Source organism: Salmo trutta, chromosome 5, assembly GCF_901001165.1.
Source record: "Salmo trutta chromosome 5, fSalTru1.1, whole genome shotgun sequence".
Taxonomy (NCBI): Eukaryota; Metazoa; Chordata; class Actinopteri; order Salmoniformes; family Salmonidae; genus Salmo; species Salmo trutta.
Genome location: NC_042961.1, coordinates 42,473,277 through 42,490,167, shown reverse-complemented (window position 1 = coordinate 42,490,167; position 16,891 = coordinate 42,473,277). Strand labels below are relative to the sequence as shown.

At 43.2% G+C, this 16,891-nt stretch overlaps 2 protein-coding genes and 2 non-coding genes across 7 annotated transcripts; 1 reads left to right on the top strand and 3 right to left on the bottom strand.

Annotated features, from left to right (window-relative positions):
* Positions 1–207: 207 nt before the first annotated feature.
* On the bottom strand, positions 208–9,627 carry LOC115194205 (HAUS augmin-like complex subunit 6). 2 transcript variants are annotated; one of them, XM_029753680.1, is made up of 17 exons: positions 9,447–9,627; positions 9,161–9,345; positions 8,856–8,951; positions 8,689–8,767; positions 8,432–8,564; positions 7,793–7,937; positions 7,314–7,376; positions 7,133–7,190; positions 6,844–7,017; positions 6,366–6,565; positions 6,075–6,204; positions 2,873–2,975; positions 2,711–2,771; positions 2,278–2,413; positions 1,792–1,890; positions 1,330–1,462; positions 208–1,216 (listed from the first exon to the last, which is right to left on the bottom strand). In XM_029753680.1, the coding sequence occupies exons 2-17, from the start codon at positions 9,286–9,288 to the stop codon at positions 429–431; spliced, it is 2,526 nt and encodes an 841-aa protein (XP_029609540.1). In that variant the 5' UTR covers positions 9,289–9,345; positions 9,447–9,627; the 3' UTR covers positions 208–428. The 2 variants fall into 2 exon arrangements, with proteins under 2 accessions (XP_029609540.1, XP_029609539.1); XM_029753679.1 differs by having other exon boundaries at positions 9,161–9,627.
* Positions 1,580–1,710, bottom strand: LOC115195056 (small Cajal body-specific RNA 8). Its single transcript, XR_003878595.1, has one exon.
* LOC115195057 (small Cajal body-specific RNA 8) lies at positions 2,500–2,630 on the bottom strand. The gene has a single exon (XR_003878596.1).
* A 70-nt stretch (positions 9,628–9,697) lies between the features above and the next one.
* Positions 9,698–15,162, top strand: LOC115194207 (tripartite motif-containing protein 16-like). 3 transcript variants are annotated; one of them, XM_029753683.1, is made up of 6 exons: positions 9,698–10,473; positions 12,748–12,843; positions 13,152–13,385; positions 13,633–13,792; positions 13,906–13,965; positions 14,064–15,162. In XM_029753683.1, the coding sequence occupies exons 1-6, from the start codon at positions 9,883–9,885 to the stop codon at positions 14,591–14,593; spliced, it is 1,671 nt and encodes a 556-aa protein (XP_029609543.1). In that variant the 5' UTR covers positions 9,698–9,882; the 3' UTR covers positions 14,594–15,162. The 3 variants fall into 3 exon arrangements, with proteins under 3 accessions (XP_029609543.1, XP_029609542.1, XP_029609541.1); XM_029753682.1 differs by having other exon boundaries at positions 13,152–13,442; XM_029753681.1 differs by having other exon boundaries at positions 13,152–13,478.
* Positions 15,163–16,891: the final 1,729 nt, after the last annotated feature.

Below are 16,891 nucleotides of genomic sequence, written 5' to 3'. Positions count from 1 at the left end.
ACAGTTTGGCTGTCTTCTATAGCCTAAGACTGTCTACTGCATTTAAGCAATACTTTAAAAAAATCAAGAAGACATTTCATCAATTGAAAAGTCCAATGACCATCAGAAAATGTTATAGTTTACACCTAACAAGAAACTAACTAAATGCAATTGTAAACAAGGCCTTCACAGGCCCGGGAAAGGCACACAGAAAAATGATTAAACAGATTGAAATGTAACTATTTAGACCATTTATTAACAATATTTTACAATTCATGTTAGTTTCTTAGAAAAATAGGATTGGAACACAACTATGGCACACATACGTACAAATATTTGAATTGCATGTGCAGTGAAGTTGCTTAGACTTAATTGTGAGAAACTAGAAGATAGTTCAGGTAGTCTATTTAGTAACCCATTTTTTAATATATATAAATGTTGTGGAGGCACTACAGGTCTTCTATGGGGGAGAATGTTAGGAGTTGTGAGAGGCTAAACTGCTCTTTTCTTGGTGGTGAAGGGCTCTGTATCGTGTCCAGATCCAGAGAAAAGACTTTGTCCGTCACGTCAACTGTGGCTGCAGTCTCCAGTGACGTTGCCATCAGCCAGTCTCTGGCATCCGGGCTCCTCTCGTCATGCTCTGGGGGAGACATTTCTTGTGCCCCCTGGTGTTGGTCCATGAAGGAGGCCTCTCTGAAGGCCTGCTGGATCTTGTCCAGACGCCTGCGTGAGACCAGCAGGGCCGGCTCAGTCTCTATGGGAAGGAGGGAGGGGATGTGGGGGAGGAGGGAGGGGATGTGGGGGAGGAGCAGCTCTTCCTCCTCTGTGTTGGATGCGTCACTGGAGCTCAGGAAGCTGCCGTCGTTGCCCGGCAGCTCGGGGAGAGTCTCCTGATCTATACTGAACTGCTCTGGGAACGCCTCTTGGTCGATTCTGAACTGGACCACGTCGCTACTGCTCAGGCTATGGAGAGCCTCCGTGTTGGAGGAGTCCCAGGGCAGGGTGGACATGAGCGATGTCTGCTCGGGGGCTGCAGTACTGCAACCTTCGGTGGTGTTGGTGGGATCCAGGCCCGTGCTCAGGGAGTGCACGTTGGGGCTGAGGGAGGTCTCCTGTACCTCGCAGAGGGCCGTGAGGTGCCTGAGGATGCCGTCGCCGTCAAACTTATCAGACAGACGGGCCTTCTGAGCCTCTCCTTCCTCCACTGCCCTTCGCCAGGAACTCCTCACATCCAGAACTGATGATAAAAAATAAAATAAAAACATTACTCCTCTGCCCAACAAAAAGCAAAACTGGTAAAAGAGCATTCTGCCTTTCAAAGTACATAATCAAATAAGGTCCAATACGCACTCAAACTCTCTGGGGTGCGTGGAATCTGCTTCCTGGTGGAGAAAGGGTCTGTGCCAAGAGTGCACAGTAAGTCACCCAGAGCAAGTCCTTGTAAACTTCCGTTACCAGGGCTGGTGGTCACAGCCTCTGCAAACTAATACATACACACGCTTAGCAAGGCAATTGAAAATATACTCCAGGCATGTTAAGCAGCATGGTACATTGACTACCTTCTTCGGTGACTCAAATCAGTCATGTCTATGCAGATAACGGTTGTCTGCTCCGTATCTGTCCGTTGCGATTTCACTCAACTCGCCCCGGTCATCAGAGAGCAGGTATGCTATAGGGAGGGCTAGTGACGGACAGAGCACAGCTCAGTACTGCCCAGGTATCTGCCTCCCAACAACTACCAAAATAATGACTAGAAGGGTCAGCCCTCATTCTGCATTGTGGTTCAAGTAAGGAAATGTATGGAAACTGTACCTGATTTGCCAAGTTGTCAAACTCAGAGTCCAGGATCTGAGCCTTTTTCTTCACTGCAGACATCTTTGGAGATGACCAACGAGTCTTCCTTACACTGGCCTATAAGGAGTATAGATTGTCACAGGTGATTAAACATGAATTAAGGACATTTGTGTGCAGGAGTGACATAGGCCAAAAGCCTTTAAAAATGAAAAGCAGTATTAAAATATTGAAATTAGCTAAATCAATGAGCCTTAAAAAAAAATATATTTTTTAAACCTTCTGACAATCTGCACCACAGGAGGTTGGTGGCATCTAAATTGGGGAGAATAGGCTCGTGGTAATAACTGGAGCGCAATCAGTGGAATGATATCAAATACAACAAACACCTGGTTAAGGTGTTTGATGCCATTCGCTCTGTTCCGGGCCATTATTATGAGCCATCCTCCACTTAGCAGCCTCCACTAGTCTGAACATGGAATAGGCCACTTGGTGCACATCACATACCGGCAGGGGGCTTGGTGAGGGAGCTTTGACAGGGATAGCCAGAGGAGTTTCACAAAGTGCATGGAGGGGAGTCAGTGGGGAAGAGACCACACTAGGAAGAAGAGATGCAACCCTCTCAACAGCTGGAGGGCAAAGCCTGTTCAAAAAGAGACGTTATAAAGACTTGTGGATCAAATGAGGTTCATGGTTAAGAAAAAAAAAAGAGGAACAAGACAGGATAATTGTTGTCTGCTCCGTATCTGTCCGTTGCGATTTCACTCAACTCGCCCCGGTCATCAGAGAGCAGGTATGCTATAGGGAGGGCTAGTGACAGGCAGAGCACAGCTCAGAACTGCCCAGGTATCTGCCTCCCATCAACAACACAATACAGAGGAAATCAGACTACTAGTTGCCCATTAGCAATGAAAACAAGGCAGGCTGAGTATTAATATACCGTTTGAGGTCAGAATCCATTGGAATGGAGTCAGTCTCCGCAAGCTTCTCCTCAGAAAATTCTAAGTTAAAAAGAAAAAAAACAAGGTAATGATTGTTAAAATATGCAGTTAAACAATAAAGCAACTTAGAAGTGGAAATATTTAGTTTCCCCTCTACTCACTGGGTAGCGTCGCCGGATACTGGGAGAAAACGCTGGATTTAGAACTGGCTTCTGTGGCCGGCTCAAAGGACAGAGGAGCCATGGGGCACAGAAAGTCAAGGGCCTGAAGGGGGAAGAGAGAGAAATGACTGAGGGGGCGCGGCTCTGTTGGATCCCGCAGTGTGTGGGACGTTTGGTGTGGCGTTCTTATGTTTTAAACAAATGTCTTTAATTTGCTCACTTTATTTGTAAACCATCTGTCAACTATGGCTTTACAGTGGTTGGGTGTTGGACTGATCTCGTTGATCGCTACCAGACTAAATTATGAAAAACGCTGGTGGCAGCAAAATCTAATAGAGCAGAGTTCCTACTACAGCGCAACTCATACGCGATGGATTTCCCAATGGCCCATCTAATCCCTGATTGTCTGCGAGTGGATTACAAACGTGGAAAACGCAGGGTTATCAGACAAAGACTTAAAACATTTAAAAATGTACCCACCACCTTGCTAATCAATGCCCATTCACTGAGGGGGAAGGGGATGAAGTGTCAGCGAATCTGGACTTCCAACACGAATACCGGATTAGCTAGCGTTAACTGAGACTTGGCTGGATGACAAGAGTCCCGAATAGGGAGGTAGAGCCGGCCGGCTTCACACTGGTCAGAGCGGACCGTGATCTGACCGTCTCACGGCGGAGTGTCCGCCTGCTTGTCAGGGACCAGTGGTGTAAATTAATCCTGGTATGACCTCTGTACCCCTGACATTGAACTGTTTTCTGTGTCACTGCGACCCTACCAGCTGCCCCAATTGTTTGTGACCGTTGTGTACTTACAACCAAAAGCTAATACAGCAAAATCCGAAATGTATAATCTGTCGTCACAGAAAACGGAATCCATCTCCCGACGCACCCACATTTTAGGGGATTTTAACAACTGTACTTCGCACAAGGTCCTGCGCACGTACCACCAGTATGTGAAATGTCACTAGGAAAAAGAAGACTTGATTTGCGCTGTGGGACAACACCAAATGCTTTCTCTGCCACCACCAGACTTCCCCTGGAGACATCAGACCACAATGTTGCCTACCTCCAGCCAACCTACTGTCAGCTCCTGGAGAGGGGGAAGCCCACAGTTAAAACTGTCCAGATGTGAAAAGACAACAGTATCACTTGTCTCCAAGGGTGTTTTGTTTTGACTGGGAGGTATGAGGACAGCAGCTCTGATCTTGATGAACGCACAGATGTTGTTTCAGACCATGTAAACTTCTGTGTTGAGTCAGTTGTGCCTACTAAAACCTGTAAAAGCTGCCCGAACAATAAGCCTAGGGTATCAAAAAAATCTTAAATCACTACTTAATAGGAAGAAGGCAGTTCATGAGGGTGATAGACAGGCTTTAAGAGATGTACAACATGAGATCAAAAGAGATACTGGCAGACAAGGAGGTATTCAACCAAAGGGTGGAGAAGACCCTCTCCTCAGAAAACTCTAGGGTGGCCTGCCAAGGGATTAAATCCATGGCTTGTGCCCCCTACATCGGCAAGGGGGAAACCAATGCTGACCTTGGGAGACATGAGGGCCAGAACATGGCTAATGAACTGAATATTCTTCTCAAGATTTGAATCTGACGACCTTGTGTCGGAGGTAAAACAAACGGAAGCATCATTATGAAATGTTTGAGAGGGTTGTTGTTAAACAGGCAGATGTTTTGAAGTTGTTCAGGGGATGCAACTCACACAAAAGCCCAGACAAAGTAAGTGGAAGTGTTAAAGCACTGCGCTGAACATCTGGCTGGTGTTTTTACAGACATTTTCCAAACCTCGCTCCACCAGCAACATGTGCCAGTATTGCAGAGAAACGTCTAATCCCACTGTGTTGAATGACTACTGCTCTGTGGTCTCGACATCCTTAGTAATGAAATTCTTTGAGAAAATTGTGAAAAGTCATTCTAAGCTCCAACCAGAAGCTCCTCGACCCGTTTCAGTTTGCCTATCAGCCCAGCAGAGGAGTTGATGATGCCATTCTTACTCTCCTCAACATGGTCTTTGGATATCAAGAGGGTTGTGGTGACTTTTTTTCTGCCTTCAACACAATCAACCAGAGACTTAGATTGGGGGGGGTTGTTGGACTTCATGAGCCAGAGGTCACAGAGGGTCAAAGTAGGTCCCCACGTGTCGGACACACGCGCCACCAACACAGGCTCTCCTCGGGGATGCATTTTGACCCCACTCTTGTACACTAATAGTTGTACTAGTTCCCATCCTGACAGACACCTTGTTAAGTTCGCTGGTGACACTGCCTTGATCAGCCTGTTGCATGATGAGAAACACCATGGTCCGGTCCTAAATGACTTCGTAGAGTGGCGTGAGGAATCACACTTGGTCCTCAATAAAAACAAGACCAAAGAGATGTACGCTTCCTGAAGTCTATGCACAACACCTACAACAGCTATCGGAGGTCAGAACATAGAGGCTGTAGAGGAAAACAAATATCTGGGTGTCACCCTTTGACAATAAGCTACAGTGGAGTTAATGTACAAACCTGATCTACAGCAACAACAAAAAGTCAGACTGTACTTTCTCAAAAAGCTGGGATATTTTGAGGTTGACTGTACTATACTGAGTGTTTCACAAATCTTTTGAGTTTTCACTTTTTGTATTGTTTGTTGGTTTGGCAATGCCACTGTCAGCCAGAGATATATGCAGAGAAGGATTATCACCACAGCAAGTAAGGTACATGGAGTCAAACAGACAGGCCTGGATGAGATCCTTAAAGTCAGGGCCCCCCGCAAGGCTCACGAAATCATTTTAGACCCAAGCCACCCCCTGTACCCGGACTTTGAACTACTCCCCTCTGGGCGCAGGTATAGGGCACCACCCGGCAGGAAAAACACAATTAGACACTTAGTGCCAGGTGTGATATCCCTCCTAAATAGCTTGGGCTAATGTTCCTATCGACCCAGTAAGGCCAGCAGCCTGGTCTCTTTTTATTGGAATGTAACTTATGAAAGTTGTATTGTCAATTTGTTTTGTATTTAATGCCACTTTAAACATGTACATGACACTGCAACAAAACGTCTCCATGGGGACAATAAAGTCAGTAAAGTTAAAGATTACAGTTGTCGTAGTAGAATAGCACTAGCCTGCAGGGGGTAAGGGCTACTGGTTATATCTGGACAGCGCCTCCATTTAATACATCCAGGTCACAAACCCTAAGAGGCACTTACAGGATCCTCGTTGAGAAACGAGGTCAGCGGCGTGCGTTTCAGACAGTCTGCCCACTTCTGGTCCCACTCCATCTCCAACTTCCTGATGACGCTCTTTACCTCGGGAATTTCCTCCTTTGAAATCCTCTTCCTGGACAAAGAGCGAGACAGTGGGATGCAGTGATGCCAAGGAGAAAGGAGCAACACCATTTAAAATAGCTTTATTACTACAGTTCAAGATGGGTTTTAAAAATATATTTTAAAAAATATCAATTTTATATATAAAAAAAATAAATAGTCGCTGTAACCCACCTCATGAGTCGGAGGACCTCCAGGGCACGGGCCATCTGCAGGTTTCTCTCTTGCAGGAGCAGGGGGTGGAGCTGAGCAATGGGGGTGTGTCCTGCCATCTTGACCCTCTCTTCCCCCAGGAGGCCTAGGGCCTGGTGGAGCAGCTCCAGCATGCTGAGGAGGTTCAGCTGGCCTGCCTCGTACACACTGCCCACACTCGACTGACACACACACAGCTTAGTGATAAACACACAGACTAGAGCAGTACACCCTTCAAGTTCCATTTATTTTATGAATTTCCAGCATACCAGATTCAATTGGTCAACTAATCACTACTGATTCATTTAAATCAATCAGTTGTGCTAGTTCTAGAACATGTGGAACATCAGAGTACTCGAGGAGAGATTTGGGAACATTGCACTGAAATATGGATCAAGTTTCAAATGCACTGTCACCCACTAACCTAAAAAGGCAACGATATCATTTTTGTGCTTCTCACCACGTGGGGTAACTGCTCTAGCCGCTCCAGCAGAACCCGGGGGATTTTAAGGGCCAGGCCCGTCCCGTCCAGGGTGTACTGGTCCACATCTCCCCTGATCACACTCCCCACCACGCGCCGCTCCTCCTCCAGGGCAGACAGCACTCCGTCGATGGATGACCACAGGGAGCGCACCTGGGGTTTGTTCATTCAGAGGTGTAAGGGTCAGAACATTGCAGATAGAAATGTAATGAATGTCAGTTTCCAGTGACGGTTTACGAACTAGACAGTTATGAAATTAAGGAAAAACCTTTTGAATCTTCTCAGCTTGAGGAGTTTCCTCCTTGTCAGCTTCTTTCTTGTGACTCCTGTGCAGGGGGGAAAATAAAGAATTTCACCAGCTGCCATTGTTTTATGCCAAAAGTGAACTGAAAACAGAGCAACTACAACAACAAAATAATTGAAGGACAGATGGAATATCTCATACATACTTGAGCAAATCATCATACTTTGCTTCTTCAGCCCTCAAATCCCTCAAAGACTTCACTTGAGATCTACAAGAAAAGGACAGATGTAGAATGGCAAAACTAGGCACATTAGAAAGTAACCAACTGGGCTGTGTTTACACAGGCAGCCCAATTCTGATCTTTTTGCATCAGCTTTGTTTCAGAGCTGATCTGATTGGGCAGAATATAAATTAGGGAAAATAATTATCTGCCTGTGAATACACAGTCCAGTTGACCCCTGTGACCATGTTTTATAATAAGGCTTGATTGCCTGCTCATCATTTGCACCTGTGCTAATTAGTCAGAATCACATGATACCGACCCAATGAAAGGATTTTTTTTTTTTATCCAACTGAAATTGTCAACAAAAACGTGACACTTTTCTAGGCATTGTAAATGTCCAGAAAAATAACTATCTGAAACATATCCAATGCTTGTGGTTTGTACAGTTGCCTGTGACTTACTGGGCCTGCCTCTGGTACTCCTGCAGGATCCGGTCCTGCTCTACAGCTCCCCTCAGGAATCTGGTCTTGACCAGCTGAAACCGCTTCAGTGCCATTTGCACTGAAGAGGCAGGGTCTGCCGCCGCCTCTGGGACCCACGTACCATCTAATAACACACATTGAAAAACAACTAGACAGACACTTGCAATTTCACAGGTAGAAGAAAATCGATGGAGTATGCCTTTAGTCCAAACCTTAGTCATACATAGGCCTTCCCAAAGATGATCTATTTGACAAGATAGTAGAGTTACTACTGTAACAATGGGAATACATGTCCTCAAAGATGGAAGGCAGGTGAGATCAGGTGGTAGCATTCTAGCCAATGAGAGAGGGCAGATACGCGTGTGAACAGGCACAACTCCGACAGTATTTTTTTTTTAAAGTTGCTGAAATGCCATCTTTGTGTGTATCCACTTATCAGTGCATTCTTAAAAACCTCATTACGAAACTTCTATTTGATCACGTAGCAAATTAACAACAAAAAAGTTACACACATTGACCTCCATACAAATATTCCTCACTTTGTGGTCTTATGTTCGTGGATAGATTTTGGGTGGAGTCAACCTTCACACATCGCCTTCTCCTCTCTGGCCCTCCTACCTGTAGAAAATGTCTGCATCTCCTGAAACTCAACATGATTGGCTAGATGGAGCATCAGGTTGACGAACTTGGGACCACCAGGCGAGAGGAACAGTGACACCACCACTTTGGGAATTGTGCTGCCCTGCTCATCCTGAAAGCACAGATCAAGTTCAAATGCTTTAGACCTGCTTAACAGCCATACTTACAGACAGTATAGATCTGCTACAACAAGTATGTCAAATCCTGTACATCTGAAATGAATGCCAAATCCTTACCATTAGATCTCGCAGCCAAGCACAGGTCACCTTACGGAATTCAGCATCTGCTTTGTGGTCCAACACCGGCCAGCAATGCCTGCATACAAGACCCAGCATATTACATGATTGCGGAACATTACAAAAGTGTGAAGAAAAACAAGCTGGGAATGGGACCATCACCATACCTGTATGTATCGTGGAAGCGGGTGGGGTTGAGTTTCTCTAACAGGAAATGGGTAACTATGTAGAAAGCATCCTTGTTTGGTTTGTCAAACATATTTCTGTTGGTGAGAGAAAGAAACTGGTGTCAAAACAGGCTTTTGACTGACCTGAGAGAATAGAGTCCGTCTGTCTCTATCTATTAGTTTATTCTAATTGTCATGCCATCGCCAATTTGTCTCACTGGATTGAAACAGGGTTGCACTACTGATGTTGATACTGTCAACTTTAACTGTTAACGTTAGCCGTTACCACGACAATCAACACGTACGGTCCAAGAATGATGTGTTTGACATTGGCTTTGCTGGCCCCTGATGATGTTGCGACTTCAGGTTGAAATCCAAGACCCAAAAGCGACCACCACAGATATTTGCCATTCGTTCTCTGAATGTTCGACATACTTCCAGCGAGCTGCAAACGTTTAGATCTAAAAACTAGCTGCTAGTTAGCAGAAGACTGAAAACGTTACAGATACGAGGTAAGCTAACACGTTAACATTAGTTAGCTAGTTGGGCAGAAACAGAAAGCAAACATGGCTAGTTAGTAATGCGACTTACCGCCGTCGAAATTCAACAAAGGATACAAATATAGTTAACGACATAAAAAATAAATGAACACCATAAATATGTAGTTACTCGACATTACGCAGGCCAATTTTTACGAACGTCTTCCTCAAACCGCCAAATATTTTAAGAAAATAATTAGATCAGCCGGATGTTGGTGTGCACACTTCCTGTGTCGCGCATAATTATGTCCCCCTGCCGATCTCGAATCGATCTGTCGCTGCTAGTCGGTTATCAACAATTACATTTGAATTGTGATTGATGTCTGCAATTGAAATCACGACTGGTACAAATGAAATTATTTAATTCCAATTAGACTAGTTCAACTGCTGGACTGGGAGATACATTTTACGTCTACCTAGATTCATTCATTTCTGCCGGGGTGTGTCTTTGTCTATACAGTTATCGGTCTTTGTGAGTGATAACTAAAATGGCTGAGCAGGGAGTTCTCCTGGACCAGGACCAGTTCTGCTGCTCTATCTGTCTGGATTTACTGAAGGAGCCGGTCACTATCAACTGTGGACACAGTTACTGTAGCAATTGTATTGAGGACTGCTGGGATAAGGATGATCCAAAGGGCGTCTACAATTGTCCCCAGTGCAGACAGACTTTCTCTCCTAGGCCTGCTCTGATGAAGAATAGCCTGCTAGCCATGGTGGTTGGGAACATGAAGAAGATAGGACTCCAGCCTACTCCTCCTGCTATGTGCTTTGCTGGACCTGGAGATGTGGAATGTGATTTCTGCAATGGAAGAAAGCAGAAAGCTCTCAAGTCATGTCTGGTGTGTCTAGCCTCTTACTGCGAGACTCATCTCCAGCCTCATTATAATATAGCTCCATTGATGAAGCACAAGCTGATCAAAGCCACCACACAATTGCAGGACAATATCTGCTCTCATCATGACAAACTGCTGGAGATTTTCTGCCGGACCGATCAGCAGTGTATCTGTTATCTGTGTACCATGGATGAACATAAAGGCCATGATACAGTCTCAATCACAGCTGAAAAGATGGAGAAACAGGTGAGAATCAAGCTAATGTTACAGTTATTGTGATAAAAATCACATTTAGATGGGCATGAGACAGATTGGCATTGTCACATCACATCAATACCATGTAGCTCAGTAAAGACCCCTCTTCATAAAGGTGAAAACTCTTTAGCCCCAAATAACTATAGACCTATAGTAATCTGTTCAATAGCAAAAATCTGTGAGAAATGATTACATTCCCAAATATATCAGTACCTAGATAAATAAAATATTACACTTTTCAATCTGGCTTTAGACCCAACCATTCTACTACTACTAGAATATTACTGAAACTTACTACGATATACAAATTCTTCATCTGACCAAGGCAAACTAAATGGTGGCATCTTTATTTGATTTAGTTGATCATTCATTCAATGTTACTAGGAAAACTTAAGAACATTGGTTTCACTAAAAGATCACTAAACTGGTTCCATGCCTATCTTAGCAATAGAAAACACTGTTTTCATAGAACACAAATCAGAACTCCTTTCACTCAGTAGAGGAGTACCTCAAGGCTTCGTATTGGCCTACTTATTTGCCCTATATTCATAAATGAATTGCCTCTAATTTGTCAGAATTCACATTTTCACTTATACACTAATGATACAGTCCTCTATACCAGAAGTATTCAACCGGGGGTCCTAGGTACTGCATGGGGTCAGCAAAAATATCTATTTAAAAATATATATATTCTCAAATCCTAATATTGAGCAAATTACACTCACTGGAGTATCTGACACAGGCTTTGAAAAAGCAACCGCGAATAGGCTACCAGTGAGGCAAGTGCTGCTGGTAAGCTTTCTTGACATGGACATACATTTTTGCCAACACACGTCTAAGCGAAAATGTGTTTGGAGTTACCTTTCTAGCAAATAGGCTGTATAATTAGGTGTTCCTAATATATACATGGAAATCTAAGTTGATACATTGAAAAATAAATTGGTACCAATGCAGTTGTCTTCTAACTGGGAGTGACAGTTAATTTAGTGATTCATACATTGTGCAATGATGTGTCTTATAATGGCATCCAATAATGAATTAGCAAATATTGTTAGAAAATACATTAAGGTTTTGGTAGATGATGTCACCATAGTCTAGGACAGGAAGCAGCAGTTGAGTTTCTAAGGTCTTTCTACAGTAAAACAATTCTAAGATCTGTATAGAAAGCCAAGCTTGTAGTTAATAATATAAACAATATGCTTTCCAAAAGATAACCAAGATATTTCAAACAATCAACACTTTCAAGCATTATTCAATTATGTGCATCAATTTTGAAATTGCCAGCTGTGGAGTTTATTTACCATGTACCAAACAGCATGATATAGGACTTTGTTTGATTTAAAACCACATTATTTGAACCTGATGAATAGAGGAGGGGTCTTCAACCTTTTCTTGCAGAGGAACCCCCTCCCGGGCAAATCGGTGACCCAGGAACCCCCACCATATGTCAGCAAAAACATTTTTTTTTACACGTCTTGTCATCAGGTGAATAATAATGGCAAGGAGAAGTATTCAATTTTTTTTTATTATTTTGTCGATAGTTTCAATATTTGCACTTTCCCACATTATAACAATCCAATTTATTTCAATCAAATGTATTTATAAAGCCTTTTTTACATCAGCAGATGTTACAGTGCTATACAGAAACACGGCCTAAAACCCCAAACAGCAAGCAATGCAGATGTAGAAGTATGGTGGCTAGGAAAAACTCACTAGAAAGGCAGGAACCTAGGAAGAAATTTAGAGACTAACCAGGCTCTGAGGGGTGGCCAGTCCGCTTCTGGCTGTGCCGGGTGGAGATTATAAGAGTACATGGCCATTCCCAACTAGAAGACCACTGCATTGGTACCAATTTATTTTTAAATGTATCAACTTAGATTTCACACAGTGAACTTAAGAACGCCATTTTTATAAAATGTCAAGAACAAACTGTTTGTGTTTAACTATTAGAAACATCACCATGTGGCGATATTAGTAAATATGTATGTATATATTATACTTAGTTTCATTAGTTGTATAGTAGTTGTAGCAGTAGTTTTTAATAGCTGTAGGGCTATTAGTAGTTGTACAACTACATTTAGATTTTTTTGCTGTTAATGTACGTTTTGAATTATTGTTAAACAGTAGTTGCCATATTATTCTTGTTTCTAAGTATTGTTTGTTAGATTTTTTTTTTCCATTTGGACACTTGAAAATGAGATGGTGCATCTCAAGAGATTTCATCCTGCAAAATGTCAAACAAATAACGTTTGTTTTTGTCCACAGAAGCAGATAGGGCTGAGTCAGCAGAAGGTCAAGCAGAGAGTCCAGGAGAGGGAGAAGGAGTTGAAGGAAGTGCAAAAGGCTGTGGAGTCTCTCAGTGTGAGTATTGATCCGAGTAGATTAACCGTGTTGTTTTTGTTGCAGTAGAGTTGCACAGATTATCAGATCCCACACTGCCTGGAGAAGTGTTTGATATCTCAGGAACCACATTGGTATGATATTGCAATCTTCTAAGATGCACAGTATAATTGCAACAAAGACAACCTGGAATCACGACCCATTTCACTGCTTTTTAACCAGTCAGCCAGTTAGAAGCCACTCCAATCCCACTGGGCTCCAAGTTAGAGAGATAATAGATTTTTTTTAACATGAACCGTTCTCTTGTCTTTGTCGGTCTTATAAAACAGCGCTCTGCACAGGCAGCAGTGGAGGAAAGTGAGAGGATCTTCACAGAATTTATTGACTCTGTTGAGCGAAGGCGCACTGAGATGAAGGAGCTGATCATAGCCCAGGAGTATACAGCTGTGAGTCAAGCTGAAGGCCTCATGGAGCGTTTGGAGCAGGAGATCGCTGAGCTGAAGATGAGAGGGGTTGAGCTGGAGAAGCTGGCACACACAGAGGATCACATCCATTTCCTGGAGGTAGCTACACTGAGGGACCATCCGTCTGTTATTGCAAAAGGAACTCGTTATTCTGGGGTGGGTTTCCCAAAGCCTTTGAAACTATCTACAGTAGTAAGTAGAATGTTATTTCTCTAGCTAGCCGACTTAAACTCATCCCTCTCGTAGAAAAGCAAAGTGATTCATTTGAGGAATTTATTAGTTCACGCATAGAAGATTGACTGTTTAATCATTTTCTCGTGGCTATGTGCTCTCTCTCGCTCTGCAGAGTTATCAGTCTCTCGCCAGTCCCAGTGTATTTACAGATTTACCCACCATCGCTGTCCATCCTCTTCCGTACTTTGAGGATGTGAGTGAGGCTGTGTCTAACCTGAGAGAGAAACTAGAGGGTATCTTGAAGAGAGAATGGTGCAGAATTTCCACCAGAGGTAGGTTAGAAATGAGAGTTTCATCTGCATACTTTGATGGGATTTCAGTTCGTCTTCACTGTATTATATGGTCTAATCGTTAGTCTTTTACTGTGTGTGATTGTGTGTTTCAGTGAATCTAGTAGATGTTCTACACCCTCCCGAACCCAAGACCAGAGCCGACTTCTTACAATGTGAGTCCCTTTATCCTGAATTTGCTAACAGTCATATCTCCAATGATGCTCACCCACACTCATATCATATTTGTATTTCTTAATTTCTCTTCCCTCAGATTCCTGTCGGCTCACCCTTGACCCGCACACATTATACAGACAACTCTTTCTGTCTGAGCTAAACAGAAAGGTGAAACTGAAGCGCAAAGGCTACTCCTACCCCAGCCGTCCAGACAGATTCACTCAGTTGTGTCAGGTGCTGTGCAGGGAAGGTCTGTCTGGGCGCTGTTACTGGGAGGTGGAGTGGAGTGGGTGGAAGATTTATGCAGGCGTCTCATATAAAGACATCAGCCGATCAGGGCCTGTGGACGATTGCCAATTCGGACACAATGACAAGTCCTGGAGTTTAGAGTGCTGTAGTAATGGTTACTTTTTCCGACATAATAATGTCAAGACTGAAGTGGCACGCCCTCAGTCCTCCAGAGTAGGAGTGTATCTTGATCACCAGGCGGGCACTCTGTCCTTCTACAGTGTTTCGGACAAAATGACCCTCCTGCACAGAGTCCAGACTAAATTCACTCAGCCCCTCTATCCTGGGTTTTGGCTTCATTGTTTTAAGACCACTGCTGAGCTATGTGAGCTAGAGTAGTGGCCCCTGTCAGAGTGATGCTTTACCATCCCCTACTACTCCGAATTGTTTATCAGAGATAAACATTTCCTTTTATAAATCTGAGGATTGACTTTCACAGATTGAGCTCTCTAGTCTAGATAGAATGAGGTTATTTTCCCCCAAATCTTAGGCATAAAGCTCATCTAATGTAATGTTCTCGCTTAGGAATAAAGTTAATCTAATGTTCTCCCTAGCCAGATAATCCATATCTCTGGTGAGATTTTACCTCTGAAAGCAGCATGTAGTAGGGCAGGAAATACATTGTTTTCAGAATGATCTCTCAACTTGTCCTGGCTGTGTGTTACGTATTCTATGTCAGAGATGTTGGCAATTTTTATGTAGGCTACTGTTTACACATAGTTTTTTTCTCTGCATATCGTATTTCTTTTTGTCCTAGAACTCTCAAATACATCATGTTACAGGTCCCCTGCAGGTCCATATTGTATCAATTATCTTTTAATCAACTGAGCCTATATTTACAGTGTTCACTTAATATTGACAATGCTGAACCAAATGCAAACTGATAAATAAACAGCGTATTTGTTGAACGTCTGATTAGTGAACTACTTATTTAACATTTGGAGCCTTCTAATGCTTTAGTGATAATCAGAGCGTGTACTATCCTATCCAGGGTTCCATCTCAAGCAGCATGAACACTTTGTTTGACATTACATTTAACCAAATGAGTTACACTCAACTGTTTTTGAAAAATAAGATAAAAATAATACAATGGAAATTAATTGAATCCAACAGTATATATGGCGGGAATTGGAACACACGGTCATACAAGTTGATCCAGAGCATCCCAAACATGCTCAAATGGGTGACATGTCTGGTGAGTATGCAGGCCATGGAAGAAGTGGGACATTTTCAGCTTCCAGGAATTGTGTACAGATCCTTGCGACATGGGGCCGTGCATTATTATGCTGAAGTGGATGAAGGATACGACAATGGGCATCAGGATCTCGTCACAGTATGTCTGTACATTCAAATTGCCATCAATAAAATGCAATTGTGTTCATTTCCCATAGCTTATGCCTGCCCATACCATAACCCCGCCACCACCATGGGGCACTCTGTTCACAACGTTGACATGAGCAAACCACTCGCCCATACAACGCCATACAGCGGTTGTGAGGCCGTTTGGACGTACTGACAAATAATCTAAAATGACGTTGGAGGTGGCTTATGGTAGAGAAATTAACATTCAATTCTCTGCCAACAGCTCTGGTGGACATTCCTGCAGTCAACATGCCAATTGCGCGCTCCCTCAACTTGAGACATCTGTGGCATTGTGTTGTGTGACAAAACTGCACATTTTAGAGTGGCCATTTATTGTCCCCATCACAATGCACCTGTGTAATGATCGTGCTGTTTAATCATGCCACACCTATCGGATGGATGAATTATCTTGGCAAAGGAAAAATGCTCACTAACAGGGATGTAAACAAATTTGTGCACATTTTTGAGAAATAAGCTTTTTGTGCTTATAGAACATTTCTGGGATTTTTTTTTTCAGCTCATGAAACATGGGACCAACACTTTACATGCTGCGTCTATATTTTTGTTTGGTGTAGGACTTGTTTCAATCGTTTAGCTGCCTTTGTATGAAACGTTTCACCTAAGAGTTCACAAAATACTGCACTGTAAGCAACGCACAAATTCTCAGATGAAGAAGTTGAGGAACTTGCGGCAGAGATGTCCTTTAACCAAGCCTTGACATTGTCCACAAACACAATAGCCAAAAGGGACATATTCTCAGGAACCTCTGGCTTGTAAAATTACACAATCATGCTCATAACCTCCTTAGCGGTAGAGTCTAGGTGAAGCTGAATGATCTGAGGGCTAAGAGCCATCATAGGAGCTTTCGCTCTGACCTCTATGAAGAACCACTTATGGTGAGGTGGCCCCTGGAAGCATAGGCTCACTCTTACTGGATCAAAAATACTTTTGAAGAAACATTTTTAGCTTGCTCTAGATTCTCCTCTTTGTCTCAATCTGAGCTTTTAGAGGGCAAAATTCGAGAGTAAAAAAGCATATTCTGCAACCTTTTAACGAGCCACCGGGACAGCTTTCACTTTTGTCAAATCTGATTGTTTGCGATATGAAGTGTATCGCACAAACGACTCCATAATTCCAGAGGCCTCAGAACCCACATTAACTGTAGTAGATAAATGTTCTTCTGAGATAGCTGGCAGATTTGTTTGACTGGCCAGATTACTTGAAGTCTCAGGTCTGCCAGCAGACATTTGTACAGATAGACTTCTGCTAGACCTA